At 53.9% G+C, this 12,602-nt stretch overlaps 2 protein-coding genes across 13 annotated transcripts in view; one reads left to right on the top strand and one right to left on the bottom strand.

Annotated features, from left to right (window-relative positions):
* Positions 1-8,411, top strand: part of MRTFA (myocardin related transcription factor A) — a 77,876-nt gene extending 69,465 nt beyond the window's left edge. For 5 of the 6 annotated variants that reach the window (XM_068191355.1, XM_068191352.1, XM_068191350.1 and 2 more), the window contains exons 11-14: positions 794-940; positions 2,720-2,896; positions 3,282-3,342; positions 3,772-8,411. In XM_068191355.1, the coding sequence (XP_068047456.1) occupies positions 794-940; positions 2,720-2,896; positions 3,282-3,342; positions 3,772-4,271 (885 nt within the window). In that variant the 3' untranslated portion in view covers positions 4,272-8,411. The remainder of the gene's footprint in view (positions 1-793; positions 941-2,719; positions 2,897-3,281; positions 3,343-3,771) is intronic. The other variant, XR_010999423.1, reaches the window with a different exon arrangement.
* Positions 8,412-8,444: 33 nt separating this feature from the next.
* SGSM3 (small G protein signaling modulator 3) overlaps positions 8,445-12,602 on the bottom strand; it is a 29,657-nt gene continuing 25,499 nt past the window's right edge. For all 7 annotated transcript variants that reach the window (XM_068191356.1, XM_068191361.1, XM_068191359.1 and 4 more), the window contains 5 exons: positions 12,344-12,392; positions 12,037-12,122; positions 11,553-11,675; positions 10,063-10,123; positions 8,445-9,653 (listed from right to left, as the gene is read on the bottom strand). In XM_068191356.1, the coding sequence (XP_068047457.1) occupies positions 9,570-9,653; positions 10,063-10,123; positions 11,553-11,675; positions 12,037-12,122; positions 12,344-12,392 (403 nt within the window). In that variant the 3' untranslated portion in view covers positions 8,445-9,569. The remainder of the gene's footprint in view (positions 9,654-10,062; positions 10,124-11,552; positions 11,676-12,036; positions 12,123-12,343; positions 12,393-12,602) is intronic.

Below are 12,602 nucleotides of genomic sequence, written 5' to 3'. Positions count from 1 at the left end.
TATGCCCGGGGTAGTAAAATGAGCAGAGTGTATTTCATCTCTTGTCCTTAACTGTAGAGATCATACTTGGAGTGATAGATGGGTCATCTTATCTACCAAGAGGTGAAATCAGACCCTGGGAGCAGACTGTTTGCATTTTGGCTGCTCTTTGTTTTAATGCATGTCAGTATTTCAGTGTTAACAGAGTCTTTCATCAGAGATGATTTACTATTCCCCTGCTGGCATGAGCTCAGCACTTAACAGAAGTGTTCCGAGTGCTCCTTCCAGGACGGGATAAATATGCCCAAGTTTGATGGCATAAGTCAAACCTCAGCACCTTCCATGACATCAAAGATAATTTTCATTCTCTGCTGATACATTTCTTGCACTTTCTGCAGAGCAAGTGGCAGTGTCTGCCATCAGTGACAGGCACTGAGCAGGCTACATTTGCTGCATAGCAGGTGAGATCTCGGCAGCTGTCTACACATCAGCATCCACTGTCAACCTTGAAACCCCAGAGTACCTCACCTGAGCTCTGCTGTTGCTCTGCAAGGGCACAGCTCCTCTGTCAGGTCTGGCAGTCCTTGAGGTGTGTCATGGGTAGCCCAAGGATTTAGGCTGGTACTACCTCCTATCTTAGGACTCTCAATCACATCCACTCTGATTTCTCTGCTCAGGGAAAGAGAAGGATGGAATTTCATAAAGAATAAAGAGTGGGGAAAAAACAAACTTATAAATCCTGTAAGAAACCTAAGCCCTGTATCCATGTCATGTCTGAGGAATAACCTGTTATGGATACTCCTTTTCTTTCCAGAGCGTACAATCATCACCCACTAAAACCTCCAGCCAACTGCCGTGTCAGGTACCTGCAAACACCCCTCAGCAGCCCACGCAGCAGCAGCAGCAGCAGCAGCAGCAGCAGCAGCAGCAGCAGCAGCCCAGAGGACCAAACCAATCTAAGGTAGCTCACTGCCTGCTCACTTTTCTCCCTTGGTTTTCTTTGCTTGCTGCCAGTGTTTTTACCCACAGGCAGTGGGTACAAACGTACCACATTCCAGCGGGTGCTGTCTGTGGATTAAAAACAATGAGGGGCTGGAGTGGGCAGCCTTGATTCACAGGGGTATTCCAGATTCTTGAAGGACTGCTGCTGAACAGAAGAGGTGGCTGCTGCATGGCGAGAGGGTGGTGTGGGCGGTGTGGCTGCTTCTGAAGGGGCATGTGAGCTCAGAGGGGTAAAAGGGCTGTGACCTTGTAGTCTCTGGTACTGCTGAGCATGCTGTCATTTCTGTTCCCCTGCCCTGAGCATGCCAGTTAATCAGCGCTTTCTGAAGTGCTATACTGCTTCAGGAAAGAGAGCACCTCTGCCTTTAGCCCTCTCCATGTGCTGGCTGTAGAGGCTATCCTGTACATCTCAATCCTTTCTAGCCTCCTTAGCTGTCTCTCTAAACTGTAATTAAGATAAAATACAGAAAGATTATTAAGATTTTAGAGCTTGGAGGATCATTTCTGAGTCAGTTCCTGGAAAGGATATGAAGACAGAAGTAATTTCTAGTGTATTTAGAGTGAGAAATCTATTTTGCAAAGCATCAGTGCCTTGGTTTGCTTTGAGACCTTGGAGAAAGTGGAGAAGGTAAATAAAGGCACCTTTTTCCTTGGAGTTCCTTAGCCTTTGTGCTGCAGAGGTGTCTGTACTGACTCCTCCAATCCTTTTGCCTCCCTGTGGGGTCAGAAGCCAGGTCTGCAGGTGGTCACAGAGCAGCTGGCCTACACCAAGTTTTCTTTCTCAGCACCTCCAAACCTGCAGCCTTTCTTCCCCGATGGTTTCCATAAGCAGTTGCTGAAAATTGGTACTTCTGGTAAAGCCAGCCCACCCAGTGTGTCAAAAAAGGTACCCTCCCAGCACATCCCAGTGGCCTGTGCCATGGTTTCCAGTCCTTCTCAGGAAGAGTGGATCCCAGCAGAGCTGGTCAGGGGTCGCTCCTCTACCTGTGGGTCACAACAGATGAGCAGCTTTCCAGGGAAAATAAGGAGGGGCAAAGGTATCAATGTGTACATGTGTTGGAAGTGGCATTCAGCAGCTGCCCAGGGTTCACTGCTCTAGGGGAGCAAGTTTCTGTGTGGGTCATGCATAGCTGCTGTAGAGGGAAAGGCCTGATCCTTGCCCGTATGGGCAGTTATGTGCTGATTAATCTGGTAAAACTGAGTCATGAGCACCACTTCCTGCAACACTTGGGGTTTCCTATGGAGCTCTGATGCTGCTGAGTGCTCTGGTGCTCTCTGCCCACCAACAGGCTGTGAAACTTGCTGCTAAGTGAAGCTGGCTTGTGGCTCCAAAGCAGGCACTGTAGAGGGAGGTGGATAGAAGACAGGCCCTGGATGTATTGCAGAGAGTAGGCTGAACACACAAGGGAAATGCCCTTTCCCTCCAAAGTGCTGCAGGAATCCCCCGCTTGGATAGATGAGGCTCTCCCCTTCCAGGAGAAGTGAGGAGGTGGTTTGTGGCGTGGCTGCTTTGGCATTGGAAAAATCAGCTAAAGATTTCCAGCTGTGAGTCGAGGGGAAATTTGTCTTCTTCCCCTGCAGTCAGGGCATAGTGCAGAGAGTCCAGGGAAGGAGGCAGGCTGCTGTGCAGTGCTCACAGGGAGAGGTGATGGTCTCTCAAAGCAGCTGTGAGACAGGAGTCGATGTAGACTTTTCCCTGATTTGCATTCATTCCCTCTTCTGCCTTCATTCTAAACAGTCCTCATCACAGCCTGGCTCTCCTGCTGCCCCTTCCCCTTCCCAAATGGACCTGGAGCAGCAACAGCACACGCCGCTTTTTGGAACTCCTCCACCACCTCTTCCGGTTCCCTCAGTCCCAATGAAAGAGCCACCACCAGGCTATGAAGAGGCCATGAAGCAACAGCCAAAGGCCCAGGTGAGAGCAGTTATTCTCCCTGGTTTCCATGGAGAGCAGATGAAAAGTTACCATTGTAAATACACTTAGATTCTTGATGTGGGCCAGTGACAGGGAATGGAGACACAACTGCACCTTTCTCATTGAACTTCCTCTGGAGGGTTTGGGGTGGACCCTAAATCACAGGTAAAAAATCCCAAGCAATTCTTTGCTGTTGCTGACCATACTTTCCCAGCCAGTAACAGCCTGGGTTACAGAGGACTCTGGTGCCATGTCATCGTGTGCTCATTCTTTCTAGAAAACAGCCCCGTCCCTGGGGCAAGGGAGAGCCAGCAGCCAAGGGTGTTGCTGAAGGTGGAAGTTCCCCTGGTAAATAGGAAGCTAATCCTGCACTTGCTCTCCCCAGGAGAATGGCTGTTCCAGCCAGCAGATGGACGACCTGTTTGATATCCTCATCGAAAGTGGAGGTAAGGAGATAAAGCCAGCATTTCCCTGGGTCTGAGACTGGGGACTGCAGAGCACCGAGGGGAGAGTCTTGTCATGGCCTCGCTCTTTTCTCCGGTGTCCCTTCCAGTGCCTTTAGCACTAGCAGTAGTCATTAAGACACTGAGGGAGATTTCAGTCAGGCCTTAATATGATTCTGTGATTCTTGATGGCTCTGCTGCATCAGATTCAGGCACATCGCTTCTGAGATACTGGACAGAGATGGGATTTTGTGGAGGTGGACTGAAAACTCCCCATAGTGAGGCAAGCACGGGCACAGGATATTTCCTCATCCCAGCTGGTGGTCAGTGATGGCTTAGTCTGGGGGGTGTCTGTGGCCCTGGTGGGTGGGAGGGATCCTTCTGGTGTTCAACCAGACTTTTCCTTACCTGGCCTGTTTGTTCCCTCTACAGAGATTACTGCTGACTTCAAGGATCAGTCGTCCCCAGCTGGGAAAGAACCACCTGTGGCCCCGGCCTGTTCCCCACCGCCCAGCAGCCACCACTCCTCTGAGCTGGCGGTGCCGGTGTCCCTGGGGCAGCCGGTGCTCGTGGGCCGGCTGGAGGACTTCCTGGAGAGCAGCACCGGCCTCCCGCTGCTGACGGCAGGCCACGATGGGCCGGAGCCCCTGTCCCTCATTGATGACCTCCACAGTGAGATGCTGAGCAGCTCGGCCATCCTGGACCACCCGCCTTCACCTATGGACACCTCGGAATTGCACTTTGCTCACGAGCCGTCTGGGGGCATAGCCCTGGATCTGGCTGAGGCTAACTTGGACAGCATGGACTGGCTGGAGCTGCCAGGGGGTTCTGTCATGAGCCTGGCTCCCCTGAGCACCACGGCTCCCAGCCTCTTTTCCACAGACTTTCTTGATGGACATGATCTGCAGCTGCACTGGGATTCTTGCTTGTAATTCTGTGAGCAGAGACTGAAGGGAATGGGTGTGGGAGGGCACAGGCATGCAGAAGAAAGAGGCCAGTCAACCAAAAAAAGAAAAAAGAAAGAGCTCCTAGTATTTGTACTCCTCCCCTAACAGTGTCCTTCCTGCGTGAAGCTGGCAGTGGGCCAGGCCAGGGTAGGGAGAATGGCTGCTGGGGGGGACAAGAGGCAGGAGGAGCTGTGGGGCTGGCAGCCTCCTGCCCACTCCACACAGCCTGGCCCAGCCGGGGTGAGAGCAGAGCCAGCAGCCCCTGTTCCTCCAGGCAGGAGCAGTGGCAGCACATTGTTCCCTCACGTGGGACAGAGCATGACTGGGCCTGAGCCGTTTCCAGAAGCAGCACTCTGTGCCGTCCTGGGATTGGCGGATAAAGGGGGTTGTGCTGCCCCAGCACCGTCGGTCTTAACGGTTGTGGAAGGGGATTCTACCTCTGGAGGAGTAGACAAAGGCAGGAGGGCTGCCTGGGGCCCAGAGCAGCTGCCCTCTGCACCACCTGCCATCTGTCAGGGGAGGGTCTGATCTGCCACAGGGCTGGGAAGAGCTGGGCAGAACAGGCACCTTCTCTAAATGTAGCCAAAGGGAACCAGGGCTCCCCACCAACCCGGTAACGTTTCCCAAATATTGCTGAGCTTGGCAGAGCCTGCCGGCCTGCCTGCTAGCTTCACTTGCTTTGGGCTGCAAAACAGTTTTTTAAGGTGCTAAAATCAGGTCCTTATATGTTAAAACTGCTGTCAGGCACAGCCCATTGTCCCCAGCTCCCACGGCACTTGTGACATCCCCAGGTGAGCAGGGCAGTCAGCCTGGGCAGGGACACGAAAGCACCTGCGTGTCCTGTGGAGCAGGTGAGGGGCACAGCTGGCAATCAGTAACATATCATTGGGGGCCACGTGCAATCTGTCTCCTGCCTTCGCTGTGTTGGTGCTTCACTGTAGCACGTACCCCAGTGGAAAGCAGCAGCTGGGGATGGATGTTGGACCCCATAGGCAAGGAAGGGGAAGTGGGACTGCAAGAGTGGTGTTGTGTGGCACAGCACAGGTCCTGGCTCAGTGACTGTGAGGGCCCCTTTCTGGAGAGGAGCCTGAAAGCAAGTATTGGGCAGCTGACCTCTGTTCTTCCCTCCCTCCAGTCCCACAAGGTAAAAGGCAAAAGTAAATGGCTGCTTACTTTGAGCTGCTGCCGTGTCTCCCTGTAGGGGCCCAGGCTGGTGCCTTGGGGGATCTGCAGACTGAGGAGTGGGTGGACAAGCCCCCAGGACCTCAGAGCCATGACGATTCTATTCCTTGGGCGGGGCTCTGTGGTAGAACACCAGGCCTGTGGCTCACTCTTGTGCTGTTACTCCTGTTACTTTAGAATTTCACGGCCACACTGAGCAGGTGGGACATGGCTTATGTGGATGTGTCCACCTTGCCACAAGGCTGTTCCTGCTTTGGCCCTGAGCTGGGTCTAGGCTGCTCACGCTGAGTGAGGTGGGGGAAGCTGCGGCTTCTGAAGTCATGCAGACTGAGGTACTGACCTGCTCAGGCAATGAAAAGATCAACTGCCATCCTTCTCAATATCGCCCTGAGGATGCTGTCCCCACCTTTCCCCGACGCTGCGCCGCAGGGCTTCCTGCTGGGGAGGGGTAGCTGTGAGCCACGTGCTGCTTCCCTGCAACTTTGGTACCTGGTCCTCTTCCCAGGAAGAGGCTGTGCCACAGGGGTGCTGGTACCTCTGCTCCATGGTGAGGCAGGTGAATGCCAGCCCTGCACAATGTGCTCTCCCTCAGCCACTGAACTGGCAGCAGGGTAGGGCCATGCCTGTTTGCAGCTGAAAGATACTCCTGCTTTCCTGAGCCCTTTGCTTGTTAACTGCATGGGGAGCCACTTTCTTAATCATTTGCAGGGGAAGCCTGCTGGCAGCTTCCTTTCTTTCCCCTCCTCTCTCCTCTGGCCCTGAGCTGTAAGCAAGTTGGAGCTTTCTATCTGCCTCCCTCAGTGTCCGGGTTGGGGAGGATACCACCCCCCTTCCCACAGACTTTCTATTCCTCAAACTACAGTGTCACATGCTAAAAATCAGAATAAAAGAGTCTGGTGGGCACCCCCTTGATCCTCCTGAGCCTTCCCTGAATTCTCTCTTGGTGCAGCCCAGGTGCTCACTGGGAGCGGTGAGTACTTAGCAATCACCTTACAGAGCTTTCACCAGCTCTACCAGGACAGCTGCCCAGCTGTGGGGGAAGGAGGCAAGGAGTTTCTAAGGAGGAAAGTATGGGGGGAGTGGGAGGACCTCTGAGATGCTAGGGGGAAAAAGTGAGGCTGCCTGTTTGTCAGACTCAAGCAAAATCAGGTTCTTCTAGCCCATAGTTGCAGTAGCCCCCACAAAAACCAGCTGTGTGATTTCTTTGGTACAAATAATTATAATTCTGCAGCTATTAAATAAAGGAGGAAATTGTCAATAAAGTGCAGTAAGCTCCTAGAGGAAGGTGGGAGCGCTCCAGCTGCAGTCCTGGCCGGACCCAGCCCTGGTTCCTTGCCCTGGGCCAGGTACTCCAGTGATTGGCAGAGAGATGCCAATGCCTAATAGCAGTGTAGCCCTTCCCAGAGATTGCTGGTGGAAGGCTGAGCTCACAGCTGCTTCCTTTCACCTTCACCCATCCACCACCAGGTCTGAAACTGTAGGAATTTAGTGACCCTGACTTTGCCCAACATACTTGCATTGGCTGAAGAGCTTCAAGGAGCCCAGAGGATACAGAACCATGAGCCTCATGTCCCGAGGAGCCTGGTTGACCTGTGGGAGCCCCTCTGCGCAAGGGGCTTCTGCCGGGAGAGTGAGTGCTAACCCCGTGCCTGTGGGCAGAGGGGAAGGTGGTGCCTCAGCCCCGGAAATGTTAGAAAGTCTTTTCCCCAAACAGTGCCCAGAGCAGGCTTGCCCAGTTCTCTGCTTTCTTACTATTATTTCTTTGAATAATAGTTCAATAGATCTTTGTTGGAAGAGGTATTTCCCTGGACATACATTTTTGCACCCATTGGGAAAAATGAAGTCTGATGGTCTGCCTCTACCTTGAATGTAATCCTGAATCTTTCTGCTGTAACCACTACTTGTTTGTAATGTGTATTTGACTAGCACGCACTCTCCCTTCCACTATGCAGCCAATGGCGAGGAGTGATCAGCACCATCAGAGTTGGATGGTGTTGGGGCATCAGATCCAGAGCGAGTATTCAACTGGAAAAGGATAAAAGTGACAAGTTAATGGGGGAGAGAATGGATCTTTAAATTGAATTATTTTTTCAGTTACAAATATTTGAAGAAAAAAAATCCATTTTATTAAAAAAATTCCAAGCAGCCACGTTCTCAAAAACTTCTCTGCTATGCTGGTGGGAGGGCTTGGGGCCATTCTGCCTTTTCCAGCTAAGGGTGGGTGATCCCTCCGTGGCTTTCTCAAACCTGAAAAAAGCAGCTTAAGTGGTGGTGGCTCATCCTTCTCAGCTGCAGGGAGATTCCCTCAGTGTATGGAAATTACCTAACCTGCAACCAGAAGCAGGTTTTACCAGGGACAGCTATTAGTCTCCCCCAGCCCAGCAGTCTGGTCTGGACTGCAGGTGGTGGTGAGGTGACATTGCCTTCCACAGCCACATTCCAAAGGCATTACCTTCACTGAAGACACTCACTTTCAAATCAGAACATACGCTGCAACTTCCATCCTCCCACAAGCTTGGACTTTTAAACACAGTTCTCCCAAGTTCTCCCAGTGCCCTGTTACTGTCCCACTTTGCAGCTCAGCCTACACCTTCTTTTTCCAGAGACACTTCTTGTACAGACAACACTGCTGTCCCCACCACCCAGCCCTTTCTGCTGCTTTCTGCTAGCCCCTCTGCCTTTCCTAAGGGTCCTCCCCCTGCAGTATCCCTACAACCCATAGTTTCCAGTATTTCTGGCTTTTCTGGGGCTCTGCTGTGGACCTGCTCCTAGGGCTGGTAGCCCAGAGGTGAGGCAGGGCTGCCACAGCTGGCAGCAGAACTGGCTGTGCCCTGGCTGCTACCTGACCTTGTGGGCTGCTCCAATGCAAGGAGCTCCCTCGGTGCCAGCACAGAAATGGGATCACCATTGTCAAATGCCAGAAAGGAAAAATTAAACCAAGTCCTGGCCCTGTCAAAAAAAGATAAAGCCCAGCACTCTCCCAAGACGCAGTTTTTATTTACAAACCCACCAAATAAAGGAAAGTAAGAATCTAGTGTCATCCCATCAGTAGTTTGTGCTCACAGACAAGCGCTTTCAGTAGAAAGTCACAGACTCCTTATCCAGAGCCACCACCACAAAGCAGCAATTCTCCACTCCTGACCCACGTCCCCACTGCCATCGCAGGGCAAGGAGGACGAATTAGTCTCCCTGAGCCAGCTCCAACCTAAACCTTGTCCTGAGCTACAACAGTGCCAAAATATACATGTTCCTGGAGTAAATTTACAGCTTTTTGGTTAATAGTAAAAGTCATCTAGAGATTAAAATGACAGCATGAAACACTCTTGTTTAGAGGAGAGGTGATTTTTGTCTGCTCCCAGAGTAGGCAATGACCATCCCCTAAGGCTGTTACAGTGGTAACAGGCTGGTAAATTTGGGCAACTCCTGTCAACACCCCACACCAGTGCCAGTGAGGTGGGATGAAACTGATGCCAGTTCCCCTTTCTCAGCTCCAGGTGAAAGGAACTTGTCCACATGTCCTCCAGCAGAGGGGAGCCCTTGGCTGGCACAGAGGGGATGTGCTCTCCCTGATCCTGTACAGCAGTGAGTCTCACACCAGCCCAATTCCACATGCAGCTGCAGTGCCAACTGTCAATGGCACCAGCTCTCATGGATCAAAGCCACCCCACAAGGGCCATCTCTTCCCCACAGCTCCAGCCACAAACATGCTCACATCCCCACACATCACTGCCAGCCCATGGGGGCAGGACACAATGGCTCCAGCCAGGCTGCTCCCCTGGGCACTGGTGGGGAGGCAGGGCTGAGGAAAGCAGAAGACAGGGGTGGCAGAGATATGGAAAGCTGGGACGGGGCACTTGCTTTTTGTAGCCAGAACACACTTGTACCTTTGCAGCATCACCCTCAACTATCAGACCCCTCGGGTCTGCAGCTCAGCCTCTCGGCACTGCTCCATCTGGCCCAGGTGGTTTGGCAGCCCCCGGGGGGGGATTTTGTCACAGATACAAATGGGTGGGGTGGGGAAGGGCAGGGGGTGAGACATGAAGGGGTGGAGGAGAAGAGTGTGGCCATCGAGAAAGTCCCCAGGATGGGATGGGGTGGGGGTCACCCATCTATATCCCAGCTGAAGAGATGGTGCTTCACGAGCATGTCCTGCACCCCTTCCTTCAGTGGCTTCTTCTCCTTCTCCTGCAGGATGACACAAGAGACCCGGGTCAGTGCACCACACCCAGAAAAGGGGAGGTTGTGTCTGCAGGCAGAGCCTGAGCATGCCAAGGCTCTGGCACCCAGACAGAGCAGCTTCCTGCACTTCCCACCTTTGCACAGCTGGCACAGGGAGAGGCCTTTGGTTTGGAGAGCACAGGGAAAGGGAGCCTGTCACTTCCCTCTGCCCCAGATGGGCAGGACAGGCAGCCCCCTCTGCCACCACAGCTCCTGCTGCACAGCCTGCCCTGGCAGGGAAAGCAGCCCCCCATCCACAGCCTCTGGAGCTGGCTCCAGAGAAGGCGGAGGATGGGCTGAAGCACAAAGCTGGGAGAGGGAGGCAGTAAGTGAAGCCCCTGGCTCAGTGAGAGAATGAGAGATGCCACCTACTCACCTCCCTCTTTATTGGCAGTTCCCAGTCCTGAGAGAGGCTGAAAGCAAATTTGCCGAGGACTCTGCAACAAAGCCAGAAGAGAGCGGTGTTAAAACAGACCCCCCAGACCACACTCCCAGCCCACAACTGCTGCCCCAGGCACACAAATACACTGCCTCCCCAGCTTGTCCTGGCATGCCACTAAGCTTACAAGGATGTAATTCCTTGTTTGATGGTGTTGATAAGACAGCAGCAGTCACTCATTCCCTGTTTCTCCCTCTTCGCTGGGCTTCACATCCTCCCAGGCCCAGGCTGGAAGAGGGAGCTTGAAGATGTGACTCAAGTGCAGCCCCTACAGAGCCTGGTGCAGCAGCACAGGGAGGCACGGGCAGCCCCGAGCTCTGTGGGACTGCAGACACGCCTGGCTGAGAGCTGCACGCAGCTGGCAATGGCAGATGGCAGGTTCCTCTCCAGAAAGCAGACCCCTTCCCGTGGCACCTCAGAGTTCTGCAGCGCCCTCCCTCTCCCTGGAGGAAGAGAAGTGTCCTGCAGCAGAAGTGCTCTAAGGGGCTAGCACAGGGAGCTCCTTGCTGGCTGGGAGAAGTAGGATGTAAGGCACGAACCAGTCCCCCTCGGTCCTTTGGCTATGCCCAACTGGCACCGCCCCCATGCTGTGGGACACGGCAGCCCAGAGGTGGCAGAAACCCTCTCCCATTCAGCAGCAGGCTGAGAACACCACACCCGGCAGTGTGCCCACACAGGCCTGCTCTGCCTACAGATGCTCCCACTGGGGCCTAAGGCAAGTGGGTGGTGCACACAAAAGCCAGCTTCCCCTGAACGACAGCAGGAACCAGGCTGGAGCAGTGGTGATGGCAGTGGCATTTGGAGCAGTGGGGATTTGCCTTCCAGCTCCCTGGAACTTCACCTGGCTTTGCAGAGTGCAGGAGGGCCAGGAGCATGGATGCCCGGAGCCCCAGGGATGTGTGCCCTGGGCTCCAAATGACTGCCTTGTGCAAGCTCGGGCACTGAAGCTGCTTTCAGCCCCCGACACCACTCCCTCACCTAACCAGGGAGTTAGTGGGTGATGGACTCCTTCCCAGCCAATGACTGTCCAACTGTCTCCCTAGCACATTCCCTGCTCCCTGCTTGGACTTAGACTACCTAGCAAAGGACATGGAGAGCAGTGGGCTTGAAAAGGCAGACTCTCCATCAGAGTAGGTGTACAGCAGGAGGCTGCTGGCAGGCAAAGGCTGCCTGCTTGTCACAACAGGACCCTAGGAGCCAAGCTCTGCTCTTGGATCAGGCAAGCAAAGTGCCTGACAAATAAACTGTCCAGAGATTTCCTGCTGTCTCAGCACAGAGCAGGAAATCTCTATGGCTGGGATGTCTGGGCAGCCCATGCTGCAACTCACTGGAGAGGGCCCAAACCCAGCCATAGTGAGGGCCACCTCCTGCAGAAGAGGAAATCTATTCCAGACACTGGCATGGGCATATGCCATGGGGACACTCACCTCAGCTCACATTTGATCTGCACCCAGCCAGGACTGCGCAGGAATGACCAAGGATGGAACCACTTCTCCACAGTCTGCAGGCTTGAGCACAGCACCTCCAGCCACAAATGCAGCACCTGCTCACTGCAACAATGGGGTATAGGCTTGTTACTCAGCTGCAGCCAGGAAAGAAACCCCATCCCTCTGGAGTAGTCTGTTTTCAGCCCAAGCCTTGAGCCCCATCCACAGCCCCGTCCCCAGTGGGAACAGGATAACCCCATAAACTTGTGTGAGCCACCCCATACAACAGGAGCTCCTTCTTCCAGCTAGGAATCAGGCCAGCACAACACACAAGGAACAAGTCTCATCCAGTGGCTGCAGTGAGAGGGGGAGAAAATGATGCTGTGGCCTAAGATCGAAACCACTGCTGCCCTTAAGCCCACTCTGCCCCTTCCCAAGCTCTTTGCGGCCAAAATGCTGAGGGTACCAGGGCCAGATAACTCACTTAAGTCCAACACAGATAAGAGAACGAAGCTTCACATCCATCTGTACATGTGCAGCATCGTGTGTCATGTTCACAGCCTGAACTGCCTGCAGGGAGGGAAGGTGTGGTTACTGCTGAGCAGCCACTTCAGCAACGCAGCCAAACGCTGTCCTCCCTGGAGCTCCCACCCCCACCAGTGCCCCCTGCTAGCACCAGAGGGGCTAAGGGAAGGTCTGGGAGACTCTGGAACACCTCCCTCCAACAGTCTCCACAGGAAATGTCCCCAGAGTAGGAGCTGGGCTCTGGCTGGGCTTGGGGCAGCACTCACCCGGTAAAGCAGCTCCTCTGGAGTGAGGACTTTGCCATCTTCATCAAGCCTGTAAAGATCACAGCAGAGACCCAGCTAGCTCCAGTCACCCCGAGCACATGCAGGCCTTTCGGGCTTCATACCCCAACAGCTCTCGTGCTACTGCTGAGCCCAGAGGTGCCCCCGCAGCCATGAGAGCCACATACAGACCCAGAATCAAACACAGGGGCCCAGGGGAAGGGACAAGAGCCACTGCCAGCCCCAGGTCAGCACAGGCACA

Source organism: Anomalospiza imberbis, chromosome 5 (genome assembly GCF_031753505.1).
Source record: "Anomalospiza imberbis isolate Cuckoo-Finch-1a 21T00152 chromosome 5, ASM3175350v1, whole genome shotgun sequence".
NCBI lineage: Eukaryota > Metazoa > Chordata > Aves > Passeriformes > Viduidae > Anomalospiza > Anomalospiza imberbis.
Note: the sequence above shows the minus strand (reverse complement) of the source record. Positions and strands in the feature narration are given on the sequence as shown.